The following is a 22,126-nucleotide window of genomic DNA, read 5'->3' as shown; positions in this document are numbered from 1 at the left end:
GAATTTTCTTTTGTTAATTTCCTTTAAGAGCAGAGACTTTTCTTAAGATACATACCACTTGCTTGTTTACCCATTTAGATAGCAGCAGCTCAAATATGAAGCAATACAAATTATTATTTTAAAACTTTCAAGTCTTTTTTGAGTAACATCTCTAATATATCAAAGAAAATGACCTAGATGCTATGTAAGTTGGTATTTTTTATTTTCATATTTTATTTTTATGTGGCAGCTTAGAAAATCCTATCTCAGTCTTAGATGTTGCCTATAATAGAAGCCACAGTTCTAATCTTTGGAACTGATACTTTTTATAAGCTAGGAAACTTGACAGCATTTCTCTCAGGATACAGTTGATCTTTTCCATAACACAATGTATTTTCACAGAAGAGATCAAATCAAAACATTCTTCCCCACATAGCACATTGGTAGCTTAAACTTTACAAAATCAAATCAGATACCCCAAGCTTCCAACTCTTTTCTAATTATTAAAGTTTAGATTTTTGTAGTTATATTTAAAGTTCTTTAATTTGCACTGGCCTTTAATTATATTCAGCCCTTTTTTCAAATACACCTGTGAATCTATGCTTAGAAATGCACTGACAGTTTCCATTTTCTATTTAAGTCTCACAGCCAAAGATAAAAAACAATTTAGTCTGCATTCATATCTCTCCTCCACCCCTTCACCCTCCCACCCCCAATTCGTAAATGAGGCACTTGTTTTAGAAAATTCTTTGCCTGAAGCAGAACAAGGTACATAGAGCAGGTCTCCTGTGGGGCAACAAGCACTCAGGATAAAGATGCTTCACTTGTTGTGATCCACTTAATCTTGTTGATCAAGGGCTTCTTTTCTTAAATTCACAGTCAGGTTTAAAGAACCGCTAACATGAAGTGTTCTCAAAATGCAATTGATTAAGGTGATACATACTTCTCTTACACAGAATTTTGTCCAAAACTTTCAAAATGCGTAATACTTAGCTACCTGAACTGATATAATAGAAGTGTTATGCTAATTTTACAGAACCATAACAAAGGCTGCAACAAGACACAGTGTTTCAATCAAGGCTGAATAAAAACCAGAATAACAACCTTGTGTTCTGTACTTTTAAAAAGTCAAGTGTGATCCTAATCCAATTTACAATGTAGATGTATAGCTATTTCTTTCAGTACAACTGAAGGAATGATGTGTTACAGTGAGGTGATGGGAAGGAGGAATAGGGGGCAAGGCATAAGAACCTTAGGCCAATTTTGTAATCAAAGACTTCGTCTTGTAAAGCCAAAGCCTGAGGCACAGAAAAAGCTAAGATCCATAACTGAATCATTGATACTTGCAAGAAATGTGATCTAGCAGGATACTGAAGAGAAAGTCAGTGGCTTTTTTTTTTTTTTCAGCTTTATTTGTGCTCGTAATTGTAGTGTTCTACTAGATCAACACCTGTAAAACTTGAATTCTATTATCATTTGCAGGCCCTGTTTAATTAACTAGTATAAAGAATATGCTGAGAATAGTCCCCGAAACCTTCTCAGTGGCTATGCCAGTTTACAGAGTTTCCATCCATTCCTAGTTGTACATTCCTTCCCCTGTCCTGCCTCAAGCTACTAAACTGCACTGAGTACCCACCCTCTCAATGAAAACAGCTTTGTTAGCAACAAAATGTGATATCATTTGCAAAGATTTCAGGGAAGATTTGGGGAGCCAAATGCTGGTAATATTGGCATCTGAGGGTATTGGTGGTATTGGTGGACAGCCAGCTTAACATGAGCCAGCAGTGTGCCCAGGTGGCCAAGAAGGCCAACGGCATCCTGGCCTGTATCAGGAATAGCGTGGCCAGCAGGAGTAGGGAAGTGATCGTGCCTCTGTACTCGGCCCTGGTGAGGCCTCACTCACCTCGAGTACTGTGTTCAGTTCTGGGCCCCTCACTACAGGAAGGACATTGAAGTGCTGGAGCGTGTCCAGAGGAGAGCCACCAAGCTGGCGAGGTGTCTAGAGAACAAGTCATATGAGGAGAGGCTGAGGGAACTGGGCATGTTTAGTTTGGAGAAGAGGAGGCTGAGGGGGGACCTCATTGCCCTCTACAACTACCTGAAAGGAGGTTGTAGAGAGGTGGGTGTTGGCCTCTTCTCCCAAGGGAATAATGGCAGGACCAGAGGAAATGGTCTGAGTTGCGGCAGGGGAGGTTTAGATTAGATATTAGGAAGAATTACTTTACTGAGAGAGTGGTCAGGCACTGGAACAGCCTGCCCAGGGAGGTGGTGGAGTCGCCATCCCTGGAGGTATTTAAGAAACGTGTAGACATGGCACTTCAGGGCATGCTCTAGTGCCCGAGATTGTTGGTTTGTGTCTGTTTGTGGGTGGGTGTGGTGTGTGGTTGTGGGTGTTTGTTTTGTTTTGGTTTTGGTGTTTGGTGTTCTGGGATTTTTGGGGGTTTTTTTGTTGTTGTTTTTGGTGGTTTGTATGGGTTTTTTTGCGTTTGTTTTTTTTTTTGTTGGTTGGACTCGATGATCTCAAAGGTCCCATCCAACCAAAAATATTCTGTGATTCTGTGATCTGTACTGCAGAAATTAATATACTGTTCTAAATGTATTGTAGGTCCTTGAAGAAGAAGAATGTGGACAAGAAAAGCCTGATAATACAGTTTTCTTAGACTTCTGAAAGGTATTTGATAAGGTCCCTCACTGAAAGCTTTTGAAACACTTGACTGCCATGGTTTACAAAAAAATAAATAATTGTTTAGAGATAGGAAATGAGTGAAACAGTAAATGGCCACAGAGGAGGAGTATCACTAGTTGAGCCTTGCAGGAATCTGTGCTGAAGTTCATATTTTTCTGTAGATTCATATGTGATTTGAGAGAGATATTTACTACAGTATCAAAGTTTTCTGATGATACCTAGCTATTCTGAATGCCATAGATAAGGGCTGACTCTGAAGAACTGCAGAAAGACTTTACAGTACAGAATGACTGGGTGATAAAATGTCAGATGAAATTCAGTACTAACAAATGTTAAATATTTATAAATTAATAAATTCAGGAGAGAACGGTTCTAACTCCAGCTTCAAAATTGAGAGATGCTAATTGTAGATTTCACTTCCCAAACATGGGTAAGATTTCTCTTTGTGGAATAAGAAACACAGTTTCTTCTCTTAAGACAGGAGTTAGGAGGAGTAATGAAGAATCTAGTTTCTATACCATTTGAAAACACTTGAAATGATGAATTTTTGAGCAGAAGAATCTAACATAAACCTTCTAATTGCAATCCCTTGTACTGGTTGATGGAGCCTACAGGGGAGAAATGCTTTGGTATTTAAGAATCAAGATTATTCTTTTTTTTTTTTTAAATCAGAGACATTTGCTTTCTTTAAAAGCATTTTAAGTGTATAAAACCAAGTTTGTTTAGAGTTAATTTTCAGTCTGTGATCTTAACAACCAGAGCTGGTTCTCAAGAGGAACAGTCAGTCAGGACAAAGATAACAATTCCATTAAAGGCTTAATTTACTTTCTGTAGATGACAGAAAACAACTTACATGATTTACAAAAAGAAAAAGACTACAGCCTAGAAAACCATATTTATTCCATAAAAATATTTCAGCATTCTATGAAATAAGGAAGTACTTAATGACTATTAAATACTCTTAAATACAGTGAAGATATATGAGGAGAAATACAAATGTGCTCAGAACAATTGCCAGCAACAGGTTCACCTTTACATATCTAAATGCAACAGTGACACTGATTTGACTTTAAGCATGGACAAGCACACAGTACAAAAGGCATCTCTCACCATCACATCCCTTTTCCTGGCTACTCTTGGCTGGCTATAGGTAATGGTAGGCCACAAATGAGTTTTAAGACACATCAGTGCATTATTGAAAGACATGGTGGGGCCGGACAGATCCCTCTGTTCCCTAAAAATAAGGGAACTCTCAAGTGACCTAGAGGCAGCTTTGCTTTTCCCCCCAGGGGTGTGTGTCTGGGTTCTGTTCTGCTCTCTGCTGCCAATGCAGTTTGTGGTGTGGGGCAAAATTAGCCACCTTCTACCTCTTTACCTATTTGCAATATGAAAATAACAACACGTATCCTTCTGGCAAAGAAGATATTCTGCTGTGTGTTGTACATCAGACCTTTCATAATACTGCTACAAAGTACTTTGCGATGTACTATACTACTACATATACTATATATACTATATAGTAGTATACGTATATACACTGGCCATATATATTCCATATATCTTAACTCATGAATCTTTGCTCTAGTTTAAATAACTCAGAAAATGGGTTTGCCTACACCTTCTGTGAAAGGGAGTAAAAAGTCTTAACACCTTAAAGTATTCACATTTTCGGATTTTGTGTTTTTTAATTTTTAGTTGGATTCCTTACAAGTTTGACATATACAGGTATTTTTTTCCCCTGTTTTTTATGCCATGCAATGAATACATTTATAAACTATTTTGTCATGTTTTGCAACATACAATATATTTTGAATTTTTATTTGGAGAAATAAAAATATATTTTGAACATTTTTCTCTTTGAGAAATCAATGCCTTCAACCTGACATTTTTTTCTTCCTCTGAATTTCCAAAAGAAAGAATGTCTTTCAATGTGACAGACAAACACAAGTAATTATTTTTCAAATAAATAGCTTTCTTCCATATTATTTTAATCATATTTCAGGTATTTTAGGAAAGAAATTGCGCTTGTTAATTTCAATTATCTGCCTTTTGTTAGTCATTGCCTGTTTGCATAACCAGAAGGAAATTTGCTGAAAGGATTTGGTCTTACAGTAACCCACAAATTCATTAAAGAATATAATTTTCATTTTTAATGATATAGTCTTCAAAAAGTGTGAACTTTACGCAAGGACAGGTGGAGGATAGATTTCCCCTTAAATCATTAAAATATAAGACAGAATTCTAATATTTAATTTAAAATGTTTTTAGAGAGCAGCTCTGTACTAATATTTTCCTTTGATGAACATGCAGGAGAGAAAACTGCTTTTAAAAGCATTCTATCTATCTGTGGAGTTATTTTTCTGTCATTCTTTTATTCCTTTCCCCTCCATCATGTATATTACCCTGTGTAACAACCAATTGATTCACTCTTTCACAGTAGAAATATGGTAGTGATCTAGAAGACGACTGGTTAATCCGATATAACTCACCCAGTGGGACACTTTAGAAACAGTAATATGTGTAAAACATAGCTGAGTTTATTGGGGATGCAGCTGAGTCACAGAAATGTATAGCTTTAACTACACTGCTATATTACACAGTCATAGCAATTTTAAAAACTCTTAGGAGTACACATTTTCAGGTTCCTTGAGATGGTAGTGTGTTTTTCTAATATTAATATGGCTTTAATTAGGAAGAAGCCTTTATCGTTGACAATATTTAGACTCTTCACACATTAAAGCCGATACAGAAGCTTTTTTAAATAAAAAAGTAAGCATTATACAATAAAGTAAAGCAGAACCAACAACTAGATTTAGCTAGCATATGCTTGAATGTGTTCTAGCATCATAAATTATGACTTGATTTAAAAGACTATATATCAAATCTCTATAAATATCCTTACCTAGCAGTCTTTAATGCTAAAAGCTGTGTAACAGCTAAAGCTTCCAGGTAATTATTTCTAAGCCAGATACTGGTCTCAGCAAGACTTTTAAATCCTAACGGAGTAGCTCCTGTCATAAACTTGAAGTCTTTTCTGACAAAATGATTTCAGCTTTCAAAAAAAATGATACTACTATATATATATCTGGATGTTGTTGGAAATACAGTTTTTAAAAAAATTACATGATTTCTCTATTTATGTGTTTCCATTTAAGAGAGAAAAAAATGTAACATTGTTTTCATAACCTTTCACAAGTGTCACTTACAGAGTAACCATTCTGAATATTATATATTCCTTTTGACATTTTCCAAATTTACAGTAAAATAGAGATAATGACATCTATAATTAATCTTTTTAAACGGAGAACAAATTGAATGAAAAAGCCACAATTCTGACCCTCCCAACACTCTTATTTCAGTATTATCAGGCTCTAAAATACATTCCCTTTCCCCTTTTCCAAAACTGTATTTGAATCTATTCATTCTGCATCACAAATACAATTAGTCCATTTTTTTCTCTATCAGCATGGATGCTGAATCACCTCAGGAAAATAGGAAAAAGGACAGCAATGATACCATTACCGACCAACGATAAAACAGAAGCCAAGTTTAACTAATATGAGCAATTATTAGTATTGGTGTAGTATGCAGATTTAAGAATCATAATACTTAACTAAAGAAGGATGATGGCTCAGAATAATATCTCCTTGAGGTACCAATCTAAAGGGTAAGGGAAGGACAAAACATTATATCTGAAAGACTAGGTGTTTCAAGAATAGAAATTTTAGTTTTAGTGGTATTATAATTGTATTAAAATAATTTATTACTGTTCACATGTTTGCATATATAAAAACTTCAAAATTTATATTTTCTTAAATGCCAAAATTTTACATATAACATTAACTAGTCACTCCCAGTGACTAGTTTAGATAGCAGAACTAGCAGAACTCCCAGTTTAGATAGATATTTGTAAATTCAAAGTAATGAGAATGATGACAGAAAAGATATCTAGTGAATAAATATGACAACTGTACAATAAACAAAAGGACAAAAAGAAACACCTGCTTCACCTGTTGATTTCTCCTGTCATTTTTGATTAATTGATTTATACAGTAATGGATTTAAATAATAAGTATACAAAATCAGGTAAGAAAATGTCACTTCACATTTCAAAGCCCAAGAGCCACATTGTAAAAGAAAAGCACTAACCAGTATATTCTTCTGGATTATTGCACTTACCAGGTGACTGAAGGCATAAGCTTTCTGGCCTTATACCTTACAATTTACTCATGTTTCCCAAAATCTTCATGAAATGTACAGTCTGTCATGTTTTATTGCTTAATTAGCAACTTAACAAAAATCTACACTATATAAATGCAATTTTAGGGATTTTTTTTTTTTCCCCACATGTTCACCTACTTTTTATTGGGATAATGAGCTCAGGAATGACAGGAAGAATCTTGTTTCCACCATGTTCCAGCATGTCATGGATTCCTTGACGGGCAAAAAAGTCATACGGAAACGTCATTTCACAAAGCCCATCAAAAAACAAAGGGAGATAGTAATGATAATCCAGTTTTTCAATCTCTACCTGAAAATACAAAATAAGTAAACAAATAAATGCAATTTTTCAATACTATTACAATGTGATCAGGCTAAGAGATAACTCATGCCATCTACACAGGTAGTAAATAATAATTCATTTTGTATCACTGCAGAATATCATTAAGTCTCAAATAAGGTTTATGGCCAGATACTGAAACCCAGAAATATTAAACCTAAAGAGAAGAATGAAAATGAATATGCTCCCATATATTTTCACTTTTTGATACATCAGTACCAGATTCTGATATTATTGCTTATACACCTTACTCTGTAAGTTACCCATAGGAATAAACCCAGCCATTTTAAGAATAATATTCTGTTTATTTTAGAAAAATCTGATATTTACATCTTCACTTGGACACTAAAAAGAACAAATAAGAGAAAGAATCCTGTAACCAACAAATATCCAGCACAGCACAAATATCAATATTTGTACAGAATTCCCAACTTTCTAGAATATTGACCTAATTTTATTTCCTATTCATTTCACGAGCAGAATTCTAAAGAAATTCCATGGGTGTCTACTGTGAAAAAAAGTTAAAGAAATTAGGTACCTATTTCTAATGGGAACCTCCCTCCAATTCTAAAATACAAAATGTGCTAACCTTCCCAAGTTATAGACTTTGTGAGGGATTTTGCATTCTTAGTTTTCTTCCATTTCCTTCTTCTGCCCATCAGCACTCTGACATTACATACACTCAGGACAGCCTGAGAGAACCAGAAGTTGCCTTCAGGCTGTCAAAGCTCTGAATACAGCTAAGAAGTGATTCAACAGCAAAGCACTTTCTCTGATCAGAATATGATCCTCAAAATCACTTGGAGAAGAGTTCATCTCTTTAGGCATCCACTTCCATCTCTAAAACACTGCTTAGCTGCTACCCCAGTTTTCCAGTGAGATTATATTTTGGAATTGGGTAGATGCTGCCTCCTTCACATCTAACAAGCTTTGTCACATAGACCGAGCTGAAGCTCCAAATATGCTAAAAAAAATTTGTCAGGTTAAGCAAACAAATACCCAGCTCTTAATTTAGGGCCAGTAATCACATTCTCATGTGAATTGTGGAAGAAAAACCTGAAATAAAGCAGCCAAGAATTGAACTTGGGTTTTACACTTCTTGTGTAAATCCTACAGTCAGCAAGTAGCAGACATACATTTCCTGTTTGCAACCATGATTCACTTTCCTCCCTGCTTGACTCTGAGCAGATCTGAATCCTGGTTCTGTGCATCTTAGCTACTGACTTAACTGCTTCAGTCTTTCATGTTGAAACTGGTCCATTCATGATAAATGAAAATTAATTGGAATGGATATTTGAAAGTAAGTCCTTTACATTTGCTTTGAGCATCTCACTATTGGCAGAGGTATTGCCAATTACATACTTACATATCTCTTATAGGAGACTAAAAAGAATTGTGTAATATCTATTCACCCACATGTATGAAATAAAGTCCCTGTAATGAACCATGCAGAAGAAGAAAAAAATGAAACTCACATTTCTAATTTTCACAACACCGTATTTGATGGCTTCTCTGTAACTTTTACTTATTGGCTTTTTGTTTCATAAGGAAAAACACCTTTATCAGATGATTTTAGGGTAAATATTTCAGGGTCAACTAGTGAGAATGTTCAAAAATAACTATACGAAGCAACCACATATGAAGATCTTTACAAAACAAGAATGGGAAGATACTTAAATTCCTAAATTGATGGGGTTTCTATTTCTTGAGGACATTCAGCATGCTACAGACAATACTTGTGACATTGTGAAAGAATCTGGCCCCCAAAGTCACTGAGAACAGAAGACAACAATACAGCAACTACAAACTTCTGGTGACAAGTCTAACTCAGAGGCCAAACTGTTCATTACAGTGAGAAACCTGTATGAGGTAAGAAATGGGCAGGTGGTCAAAAAATCCTTGACAAAAAAAGCAAGACTAAGCAGCGGCAATTTTTTCCTGCTCTCTGTCAATAGAACAATAAGATGTCCTTCAATATTTTTAACTTTTAAATTGTAGTTTATAAGATTATTAGATTGCATTTTTTGTTATTCAGTGTTCTAGTTTCAGAAAATTGAAAATAAAACCTGCTATAGCTACTTGTGCCTGGGGAAATCTTGAATATGTGAAAAAGAGAGATACAATTAGTAATGTGTGGGCTTTTTTTTAAAACTGGGATAGGGGTGTTTCACAATGAAAAACACCTCCTTACATGGGATTTTGACAACTCTTTCAAAATTACAAACTATTTCCATGGAAAAACAGCCTTGATGCATACGCATCTGTGTTAAACTATTAAATCAGGACTTGCAACCATTTTGCTTAAAACACATACAGTAGAATCTCTCATTTCTTTTCTCCCACTCTTCACTAATATCTCCTCTAACTGTATCTACCACTTATCTTTCTTCTCACAGATGTGATATTTCTGATACTCTGAGCAATTTTTCTCAGCTGTTCTTTGCCCTTGAAATGTGCTTTTTCTGTTTCAGATATAAAGAAAGCTTACGTGTTCCAAAGCTTGTCAATGTTTTTCAGTGATAATAGCTAGTCAATAGAAGATATTACCTTTATCTACCATCTACCAATTCTGTCTTACAGTTATATGTCATATATACATATGAATGAAATATTAACTTTAAGGTGAATATGATTTCTGGGTTTAAAAACAAATCTGATTTTTATACATGACACAAAAGCTTTATTATGAAAAAAAATCTCTACAAAATGTAGGTATGAGAAGCTGTAGATCATAAAGCATTTGTGTGTACTTCTCACTTCTCAATTAGTTCCAAAACCATAAGTGGTTGGCAACTGGTATGGCGCTGAAAAGGACTCTGATTTATAACTCATTTCTTGAAGTGTCAGCTGTCCAAGCATACAGTCAATTTTTACTTAGTATTTTGTGCACTATAATAACTCCTACAATATGGAAGCCAGAAATATTTTGCCTTACATTCTATGCTGTGAAACTCTTTCCTTCTGTGTTTACTATTTAGCTTTTAAAAGTGGCTATTATACAGCTGTTCAGAGAAAAATGTGATTTTTCTGTTTACGCCCACAAAATTCTTTTGTTTTTCACATCCACCCACAAAAAATGCTGATTAAAGTGCAAATTCTTGGTAAAACTTGTCCACATCTGACAATAATGCTGCAACTATGGATTTTAAGGAGAAATCTCACAATAATTATTACAAACTTCTGTACTAGTGGTTTGTAAGTTGTGAGAACCCAGGCTCTGAACTTTTAGAGGCCAGCTGATAAAAATTGATATATTATCGTAAAATATGATCACAAATAAAATCAACTGTATTATCATCAGTAAAACCTTCAGTTTCTTGAAACTTGAAGTATACTACAAGCTCCCTAGGTGAAAAAGAAGCAACAAACAATTTATAATTGTTGTTTTATCAATATGTATAACCAACACACAATGTGGGAAGAAACTAATGACAGTATCACAGTTAATTTGTCCAGCAGAAAATCTGCTCCCATGAAGCATCATCATAAGAGTCAAGTCTGCTGAGATAATGAAAACCCAGATAAAGAGACTAGGTTGTAAATAGCAAAAATAAGCTTCGTGGCTAATCTGCCTGTTAGATGAAGAAAGCAAGCTATTTGAAAAAACTTAAAAGCTTGAAAAGAAGGATGTTATTGGCCTTTCTTAAATAATCATATTTAAAGTAATTTGGTAAACTATAAGGCAAACCTGAGTTTTAGAAGGTAGTATTTACAATACACGAACAACTTAATTTTCCATCTCATTTCACACAACTGATTACATAACACTATATGTCTTTGATATGATTATCCAAAAATTGGATTTGATCTGCCAGAAACATAATATCTAATTGTTTATGTACTCATTCAATGTCTTAGTATCTAAGGCATTAAAATTAGGATAGTAAAAGAAACTCTGGAATTGTTGATTTGATAAGGAGCTTTTGTAAAGATTGTAAAGATTTTGTGAGGATTCTTTGGTAAAATCATAGTACCTTTTAAGATTTGTTTCCCATTCTACACCAAATAATTCATCTCTAATTTCTAGGTTAATGGAAAGAGAAAAGTAGAAACATTCTCGAATGGTCTCATTTTTGAGCTTCCTTTCTTATGTTTTTTCCAATATTTCTTTCAACCTTCTTTCAAGGTTTCTTTTTTTCTTCCAATATCCTCTACCCATAGTCAAGACGAAGCCTGTACGTGTTACAGGTTTTGGTTTCTTGCTTTTAGTATATCTGTCTCTTGATCCATAATGGAATGTTGGATTTAATTTTCACTTTGGAGCAAGTAATGCTCACTAGTATTTTCTAGACATGATTAGATGGAGTTTTTAATATGGCAACTTTGCATATCATGCTTATGGTTCAAAGAAATGTTACATAGTTAATAATTTTGAATTTACTGCATTCCCTATTACCTCCATGTTAGTTACAGGAGTATGCTGTCATCATGTGTCAGCAATGCTGTCATCAATAAAAATAGTTGAGAAAAGATATTTTATATCTTGCTATATAAAATAAAATAAAACAATATCTCTATATTGTTCTATTTTATTTTATATAGCAAGATATAATTCAATTTTCCATAGTATTCTCTATATCTTGATGTCCTATTGCTCTTTTAAATGAAATTGGAGCACAATATCATGTAAGTCTGAAAACACTGGAGTATGATATGAAAAGGTTCCCAACTATGATGTGCACCTCAAAGTAAATGTAGTTCTAAACTCTTTTCTCTTTCTCATTTTAGGGGCATAGAATTGATAATTATTTTCTAGCTATTATTCCTATCTGCACAGTGAGGTTCCTTCTACATATAGCTCCAAAATGAAGCAGTACAACTCATTGTCCCTGCAGACTAATTGCCTCATTTGCCTCTCTCTCTCATTTTCCCACTGCTTTCTGTCAGCTGACACTGCTGCCTAATCCATGTTTCCATGGGGAAACACTCATAATAAAATGCATCCACTTTTGGCTTATTCTTGATATGTATGAATGAGAAGCATGACTGAAACAGAAATGGTTTGACCAAAATTATGTGGCAATATGGCAGTCAGTTTATTCATAATCTACTGTAAGCAACAATGGTAGAACTGGATATGGTCAAGACCTCTGTAATGTTATTGAAAATCAAATACTCAAATTTACGTCATTACAGCAGACATACTCCACAAATATTATTCGGAGAACAATTGCTACTAGCAATGGTGATGGTCCTGCATTTGATAATCAAAACTTTTTCTTTTCAGTTGCCACGCCTGAAGGTGACAATTTAATCTTACTAGGGTTACTGAGATGAGGAAATTTAATAGTCAAGAAGGTCATATTATTCTCTAAATAACTAGAAGGTCAATGATTGGGTGAGAAATAGGGGCAAGGAGAAGGAAGGTCTAACTTTGTGTGAACTCCTCGCCAGCTAGAGAGAGGCTAAAAAAACAACCTGAAGTCTCTTCCTAGGAATGCAACCTAAGAATTAATTTTTATTTAAGAAATGGGTTCTGAGCTACATGCGTGAATCTCTAACAGTCTGTGAGCTATGCCATCCAGAAGATAATCTAGGACATTACTGGGGGGAGGGGATTCTATCCTTGCATTTTCATAAATCTTTTTAATTGTACTGCCTCGATTTAGATTTTATAAATAAACACTTCCCTGATAATACAGATCAGGCACGTCTTGCCAATATACAGGAGGAAGAGCGTATCATACAGGAAAGAACAGGATGACAAAAAACCCCTGGATTATGAGATATAGGCCTTGTAGTATGACATGCAATGTTAAATTGACAGACTAATAGCATGGATTTCTGCTACAGTATACGAGTTCATCAGTGTGATACAGTAAGACAGGAAAAAGAGTTGAGCAGACTAATTAATCAGTATGAGCTACCAATAGGATACAGATATGAAAAGGGTAAATATTATTTTAAATGTATGAGATATTCTAGTATAGATAGAAAAGCATCAATGCTACTACACAGGGCAGTTGTGAGAGCTCACATGTTATTATCAATTGCTGTAATATAAAGTATCCAGATTTTATTCCCATTAATTCTTCATTGGAAGTAACAGGGACAAACTAATATATAAGAATACCCCAAACTGAAAAGAAGTAAAAGAAATTAAGGTTTCTTTTAACTTGTTCTCATTTATTTGGATTCGGACCACATTAGACTGAGTCAACTGATTTCTAAGAAAGCATGTAAAATTTACTATTATTCTAATACAGCAAATAGCTGTAGGCTACACTTAAAGGATTGCTTTCTTTTAACTTGTGGGTAACACTAAAAATAGAAGACGAATGCACCCTGAGAAAAGTGCTCTGTAAACATGACTCTGACAAATGTGGAATGTACTCGAGAATTGCAAATAATGGACCACATGATAACCTCAGTGGCAGACAAAAGTATCTCCACTTCTTCAGAATGTATGCTTATATAGTTACATACTTCTTGCTGCTCAAAGGCTTGCTGATGCCTTATTAGACACACCCAATTGTTTCATTTTTTTTCCTTACATGATTTATTAATATGTTGTAAGGGTTCCACAAGCACAATAAATGTGAAACTTTATATTAAGATAGAGAGGCATTATTTCTCTACATTTGCTAATCTCTCTTATTTGCCTAATATGAGCATTACATGATGTGTAAAAATAACTTGCACTTATAATAGCCATGCAATCATATATGTATCATATACACCTACTTTGAGAGGTGAATGGGAATTAATAACTCCACGGGGGCCCGTAGCCCTGTAGCAGATTAAGTTACACCCTCAGCTGCAACATCTAAGAAATCCCCCCCAGCAATTTAGTCATCGGCAAGATGCAGAGGGTAAACTCTATTCCTTCAACTATAGAACGCACAAAGGATTATCATTGTGAAGAAGAAACTTCCAATTTTGTAGACATGTAATTAGACACCAGTGGACACCTCTTCTCTGAAAAGGAAAGCAAAGAGGATAATACAGTCCCAGTAATAGGCAAGGGAGGGAAGCTAGGTAGAGATTAACCCCCTACCTCTCCAAGACGAGTCTGAACGTAGAAGGACAATAAGGAGGTGGCTGCAAGAGTCTCCCACTACCTTTTTAAGGGAGACATATTGATCTTTGTCTAGTTACTTCATGCAATATGGAGTTCATTTTAAACTTTATCAGAACAAGAGTGGACCAGTTTGTCCATCCCAACAAAAGACATACAATACAATATGTCAGTATAAAACTAACTTAAAATTGACTTTTTTGAAAAAAATATTAATCCTTTGCTCAAAGAATGTTTGCTACCATTTTGATAAGGTGAAACCTAACACCTAACACACTTAAGTTATTTTTCAAGAATTAATTTTAAGGGTAAATCAGGAGAGATTGTCAACTGATTCTATCCCATTTGGAAAACTAGTGTTTTCTTATTTTTTGGCATTCATTTCCTTTCTCTTTTCCAATTTTTCATGCAAAGCTCTCTGCCAAACTAAATTGAATTTTTTTCGGTTTAATAAAAATAAAACAGAAACATTAGAGATAAACAGAAACTTTGGGACAAAGGCACACAGAAAAAATGTCTGTGGGAAAAGTTTAAAACAACTATCTGAAGATTTCTTTTGTTTTAATAATTAAACTATAGCATAAAATACCAGAAAACCTTCTGCAATGCACAACTAGAATTGTCCAACCATCCAATTTTGTCATAAGTTTCAGACATATGCATAGTGAAAAACTGGCAGGTTTATGGCTTTAGAAATTGTAGAAGCTTTTAAAACATGTCATTAAACATTATAATTTGCATTTTCACACACAGTATTTTTTAAAAATATAATAAAAATGATGAAATCAAAAGGCTCAAACACAAATTAGAACAGTGATTTTTCTAAGAGCATTCTATGAGACTGTTCCTATCACCTTCTGACTCTTGACATTTATCTTTAGGTAGGAAAGTGGGCAGAATGGTCATAATAAATAGAATAAAATAGTGGCACTGTGTTCACTCTCCCCAACAGAAGAGATATTTCTTCAAATGGTTTAAGGTGAGTCTACAGTTATATCTTACTTTGGAGTCGTTATGCAGTTTCAAAGTTGATCCAAACAGGAAATAGTTGCATTTTGCAACAAAAGTAAATGTGCAGCAAATGTGTTTATGTATATAAACGTGATTAAGCTATTTCTTTTTTTAAGTCTTTCTCATTATTCCTTTGCTCTGAGCAATGTAAAGGGGTTACTGATGGTTCCTTACAGGAATAGGCATAGTATATCCTTGCTCACAAATTCCAAAAGTGCATTGCTATGGGGAATTTCTGAGCCCTGTCAGGGGAAAAAATTTCATACTTATTATACACCTGTTCCAATCTGCGAGTTTTTAGGTTTTATTCCTATACCACCAAGATTGGAAAACTTCTTACCTCACATTTTATTAATCTCCAAGAATGTAACTGTATATTTGTGGATAACATTATTATTAAGCGAGGAAAATTGTACAAAACAGGAAGGAAGACATAGTCCTCAGTCCATTCATTTCTTATTGTACAGTTAATCTTAGTGATTTCACACAGCATTTCGATAATTCTCTTAATGAGAACAACCTACTTTTCAGGTTGATTTTTAAAAAAGAATGTATGCTTCTCAGAAGTTTTGCAAGAACTGAGAAGCTGGTTTACAACACTAAATTAAATGTTTTATAAGTCTCTTCCTCCTATGAAACAGGCTTGCTAGACACAGCAGAAATCTGTAGACTCTGCAGATTCAGCTTGTTGAAAGCAATCTAAAGCACAGTTTTAAGAGTTAACAAAATAATAGATAAAGGATATCTGGCTCTGTAGATATTAAATTAGGATTTCAAAAAGCTTTCAATAGAGTCCTTTTCAGGAGATTATTAAGTTAGTAGCCACAGGAGGCAAAAGGAAATCCTTTCATGAATTAAAAGCTGGTTACAGTAGAAGAAGCAAAAAGGCTAATGGTGGAGTGCCCTGGGGATTATCAGAAATGATGCTGCTTAGTATATTATCACAGGCCACAACAATTTTAAATTAAAAGTATTACTCAGAATGATAGAATTCATGGAATATTGCCAAGAATTGAAATTAGCTGACAAAGTGAAATTATTTACCAATGTGGTAAAGATACAATGCAAGATAAAAAAGTAAAAACTATAAATTACTTTTGCAACTTATAACACTGCAGCTTTTGGCAATTGCATCGATTAATATTAAGGCCGAATCATGTTGATAACTGTGCAAACATATAGGAGAAGTCATTCTTATTTCAAAGACTTGCAGTTAACAGTCTGGTCTGATTTGTAAAAAGCCCAGCCTGAGACAAAGGTCAACAACATAGGCAGTATTGAGAATTATTACTTTCTAATATGGATACTTTCTTGAATAAAAGTTTTTAAAGCCACAAAAAAAATGCATGCTTTTTTAAATTTAATTTTTGTGACTCATTTCTAACTACTACCATCTTGAATCTTCTGGAAGCCATAAAACATTCCAAATTGTGGAATATCATTTTGTAAGAAGACTTGAAGTGATACATACAGTGCCAGCCAAGGAAAGATGATAAAGATTTTTATGGACTTTAGTACCACAGTCTTCTTCAAGAGCTTCAGGGGAGAAGTTCATTATGTTTATATGAAAAATGAGGCTTATCTGGGAGGAAAGTGATAACAGTGAGAACAGGGCTCCCCCTATGAGACTTGCTCTCTGCTTGGCCTGTCAGTGGAATGAGTCTTACCTTGTATATTATCTTCTCTGAGGGGAGCATTCCAGGAGGAAGGTGTTTGCAATAGAAGGTCAGGTCATCCTCTGGTGACTCATTTTGGTTATACTAATGCCACATTGGCACTGCAATGTGCCACACTGGCCTACTTTGGAGCTAAATAAAAGTTCCTGCTAACTGACCAAAATTATTTGAGCTGTCACAAAGAGGAGCACTCCTCATAGAAGGTTGGTGGGCAACTTCATCTAATTTTGGGTGAATTTAAGTTTGCTACTTTTGGTTATACTCCTTCCATGATTAATCCAATGGATGCACAGAAGCTAAGATCTACAGTATTTTAAATGCATATAGTAAAATCTAAATGATTTATAGTATGGGTTCAGATGAGAGAATAATTTGTCACAGCAAATTGTGTTACATAAAATATGGCAAAGCAAGTCATCACTGTCAGCAAATTTGCTGAACTTCTATGAGGAAATCAACACACCAATATCAGTTTAAGAATCAAACCACTGACATCTAGTCAATCTCCTGCCAGATTTAAATGATTCCGTTTTAAAAATCAAGTCAGAAATGTAAGATGCACAAACTACTGGACATTCCTCCACTTCCTTTGAAGCTCTAGCATAGGGCTCCCAACTGAACTTTGTTTTCATACTGATTAAGCTTAATTAAAGAACAAATACGTAAAGGTGACGCAATTAATCGGGACTCCTAATTGTATATATCTAGAGCTAATATAACTAAGTAACAAACCAAATTTCAATGAGTTCAAGAAACCTTTACTTTGAACCTGGTACATTTTGCTCAGTGTATGTATTTTAATGGTATTTCATGTAAAAAAGAATCACAGTAATATTTAATGCTATTTAGAATATTATATATGGTGAAATGTATAAAAATACTTGTTTTTTGTGAGAGTGGATAATGTTACTCCAGTAACTGGAATATTTTAAGATGCATATGCTTCTTTAACATCTGAATTCTTCACTCTCCTGGAATTGAAAAAACACATTTCCAGCAAGATGAAGTCAAGCATACATAAGTGTCTGGTCTACCTTGCAGCTTCTTCAGAGCTACAGGAACTAGATTAAGCTTTGTACTGATTAACAGGATCTCTTAAAGGGGGTAACTTTTGTTAAATCCTTAATGATATTTAAGGCCAAGGGATTTTCAGAAAGTACCAAGAAGCTGTAAGGAGTTTGTGGCATATGTTGACAAAGCAATTGCATAACCAATTGTCTTTGGACTGACAACTCTTGGAAGTCATTCCCTGACTTTTAAAATGATTTAGTGGTACAGAGGGATTCTGTTCCACTGGCCCAGTAGGCTCATTTTGTTCAGTTTCCCATCTATGAAAATTACATTCCTCCCCAGGAAAGAGCAATACCTGAACATTTCCAGATAACCATCCAGAATCCAGAAATGTATTGGGACAGTTACTATGAATGCTGTATATCTAGGCCAGCAACTCTTACATCTTATGAACAAAGAAGTTCTGCAGTCAAAATTTTGCTGAAGCAAGTTGGAGAAAGCAGGGCCACAATGTGTGAATCTCCACTAACTTCAGGAATAATACAGAGGAAAACCAAAACATTCTTGCTGCCTTTAAGTGTGTCTAAGAAGGAGAATGGACTGTCTAGGTTTTGGAGCAGAAGACTGTCTAAGAAGATCAGGTCAACCACCATAATTCCATTGTCTCATGGCCTCCAAGCGTCCTGAAGATGGCTCTGAAATTACTTCACACTTTTCAGTCATGGTCTGGTGGAATGAAATACCTGAGACAATATGCTAGCAATGCTGAAAGGTCCCCAAAGGTAAACTGCAGACAGGTGAATCAAGTACTAAATGAAACAATTCCAGACAATGACAGAGCCTCAGAAATGGAATGGAATACTGCACCATCTGCTGGCTGATACCAAACACTGTGAAGGTGGTGTCCTCTATTTCAAGAGTGAACTATGAAACAAGATAGCCAGGATATTATTGTAAATTTCAAGGTCAGATTTTGCAACAAACAGATTGGGCTACCACAGAAAAGTTAAAGCCCTGCCCTTTTGAAAAACAATGCTATTCCAAAGAAGTCAAAACTCAACACTAGCACATAATTTTCAAAACTGGTAATCTATAGTGTGACTAATAGATAATTTGATGAGCTATATCTATACTTAAAACTAAAACAGGGCGGGAGTCATTCTCTGAGCCTTACGCACAGTAGTATGGAAGAGATAATTTCTGTACAGCTAAATGCTTTGATGTACAAGACAGGGTGGTTGCCTGTGAATTGCATATTGCAAATAGTTTCAGTAGTTGCTTACCTTGAATCACTGATGAATATTATCTCAGCAAATAAGCCCTGGAAAAAATCACACCGTGGACTGCGCTAGCTGCGAATTTAACAGTGCTGTGTGGAGGCTCAAGGCCATACTATGACCCTGTTAACTTTCCAGGATAAATGTGGAGGTTAGCATGACTTACACAAACTCAAGTGGAGTGAAGAACACAAATACTTTTGCAAAAAAATAAATCAATAGAAGTCTACTCGCATAACTGTTTAATATTTTATTAAACATATCAAAACATACATGAGCAAAATGTTTGGTGCAGGTCTATCAGTCAAGACTATTAAGCAAGTTGAGTTGATTAGACAATATTACTCTCAAAAAGTTAAAAATAAATCCTCCTTTAGGAGGAGATTACAGTCACTTGTGGCATCTAACATGGGTGTCTGTGAAACGAATCATTGAATACAACTGTTACATCAACTGTTACATTAATGGTGTCACTGAAAATGGCATTTCACAGTTGGAAAGAAGTGTTCAGATGACTTTCAGTCAATACATCCATAATACATTCACTGACTTCTTTTGGACATCATATGTTGCCAATAAATTCAGCAGAAACTTAAATATTGAAATTATTCATTTACTTCTTTGTGGTATATTCATTTACCTGTGATAATTTATCTAGTCATAGCCATTTGGATTTCTGTGCAAAATGCCATGCCAGCTCAAACAACTTCAGATGTTGGATACAATGTTCATGTTATGATAACTGAGCATACTCATACCAATCAGATATTTCAACAGATCTTTCTGAATTTGGTACCCATAACAAATCTACTTAAGGATATAAAAATGTGGCATTTCAAAGGGGACAGCTGTTTATTAAACACTGACTTAAGATACTGAATGTAGTTCTGGTCGCTTTCTTAAGCATTTATTTGCTCTTTCAAGAAAACTTTCCAAACTGTATTCATTTTAGCAGAATAGAATAAGTCCCTGGAAGGACTTCTCAGTTTTGGTGAAATCTGGATGGAAAATATTTAAACATACTGCAATAAAGAAGGCTTTATTTTGTTGGGTTAGGAAAGTAACAGACAAAATTGACTTTGAAATTTAAAGTATAAGAAAGCTTCCATACAGAGGGTAAACCCAATGGTCATTTGCCAAAGTTCAAGTAAAATTTCTTACAGTAAAATGTCTTATTCTTACTTAGCAACTGAATGAGCTGGTAAAGGATTAATTTCTAATTAAAACCATGACTAGCAACCCTACTTTAAATGTCAGAGTATGGGTCTTTTTCTCTTTAGTATAATATATTTCATGTTCTTTAATTATACTTCTTTTGTTTCAGTACTAAATTTATCTTGAAAATTTATATTCCCATGCCCTGTAATGCTGAAAATGTATAGATGGAAAGGTTTTTAATTTGTTAACAGAGTCGATATTATTGAAAGTCTAGATAAATTTAAGAAGGAAAATTAAAGTTTATGCTTAATATTATAAGGTAATACGTGACGTATGTATTTAGAAAGCATAAACTGTTGTAAGGTATGCCCTTCTACATTCTCTTTTCTGTGTAACTGATGTATGCATCAGAATTGCAACTATGAAACATGATAGCTTTGCTTATATTGTATTAGTGCAGTGCATTTTTGTACTTTAATAGTGCTCTTTAATACTTGAAACAACAAAGAAACAATTCAAAATTATTTTCCAAAGATTCAAGAATCCTTCTTACATTTTGTGGATCTACTTTGTAGGCATATCTATAGTCTTTATGGAAGTTGGTATAATATTATTTTTAAAAGTACATGTACTTAAGGTCTGAACATACTGTAGACATTGTGGCTGTGGTTGCCAGTATAAAATCCTAACATATAGACATGAATAGACAATGAATTGAAGACAAGACAATAGTATTTTGAATATATTTTGATAATAAAAATATTTTCATTTGTATAGCAAAATTAAAAATTTTTCCAAATTATTCCTTTTAAAAGCCGAAGCCATTAAGAAAACAGCCAGATCTTGCATTCTTAGCTCAAAATTAGAATTCTCCCCATAAAAAATGGGGATCATGTTTACTAAGTTTATTTCGTCGGCTACCAATCTGCCAAAGCAATGCTTTAAATTTGAACCATCCAGCATATGGACTCAAGAACTTTTTTTTCAGGCTGGACAAATCTCTTCTGAAAATTATGGGAAAGGAAAAACTACCACACAGGCTCAGATCAATAACAACAGTAGACTCTGGCAATGATAGTTCTGGATGAATTTGGATTTTCTTTGAAAGTAATAAAAAGTGTAAACCAAAGACAATTTTGTGGAAAATAAACTGAACTTAAGTAAAATAACTAACAGCAAAAGAGTTGCTAGCACTATGCTTTATTACCACTGCAAACCTCAAGAATTACATTATAAAAAATCCAGTATCATACAGTACAGCAAGTCAGAGTGTATTTCACAGGATCATTGCCCAGTTCTTTGTCTTTTCTATTCAATTTATCAGTGGAAGATGAACTATGTCTTCCAGTGTGTTGCAAACTGAATTTGAAACAAACAGGTTTTTATAATGCAGTTTTTACTAGATGGAATGAGATCAGGTCATTGGATTTGTAAACTGTCCTTGAAAAAATTATACCAAGGAGGTCAACACGTCATGGTATATCTGTCCGTAAGTTATACTATTGATATACATTCTCCATATGTATCTTTATATTGTTATTTGATAAGATTTTTCGTTGATACTTCTAAGAGTTTTGCGTTTAAGAGAGTTTCTATATTCACTAGGAATTCTGTTCCATTTTTGCTTTGACCAGAAGAATAAATTTTGCACAGAAAAATTGAGAAATCATGCTTATAGATGTGATTTGTTTTTTCCTTTCAGAGAGTTTTTTGGCCATAGCTAATTCACAGATAAGAAATATCAGTAAG

At 34.4% G+C, this 22,126-nt stretch overlaps 1 protein-coding gene across 1 annotated transcript in view; it reads right to left on the bottom strand.

Moving 5' to 3' along the window:
* Positions 1–22,126, bottom strand: part of PACRG (parkin coregulated) — a 224,297-nt gene that overhangs the window by 98,661 nt on the left and 103,510 nt on the right. The window contains exon 3 of the mRNA XM_074168706.1: positions 7,025–7,196. Coding sequence (XP_074024807.1) covers positions 7,025–7,196 — 172 coding nt within the window. The remainder of the gene's footprint in view (positions 1–7,024; positions 7,197–22,126) is intronic.

Source organism: Numenius arquata, chromosome 2, assembly GCF_964106895.1.
Source record: "Numenius arquata chromosome 2, bNumArq3.hap1.1, whole genome shotgun sequence".
Taxonomy (NCBI): domain Eukaryota; kingdom Metazoa; phylum Chordata; class Aves; order Charadriiformes; family Scolopacidae; genus Numenius; species Numenius arquata.
This window is presented reverse-complemented; position numbering and strand designations above follow the sequence as displayed.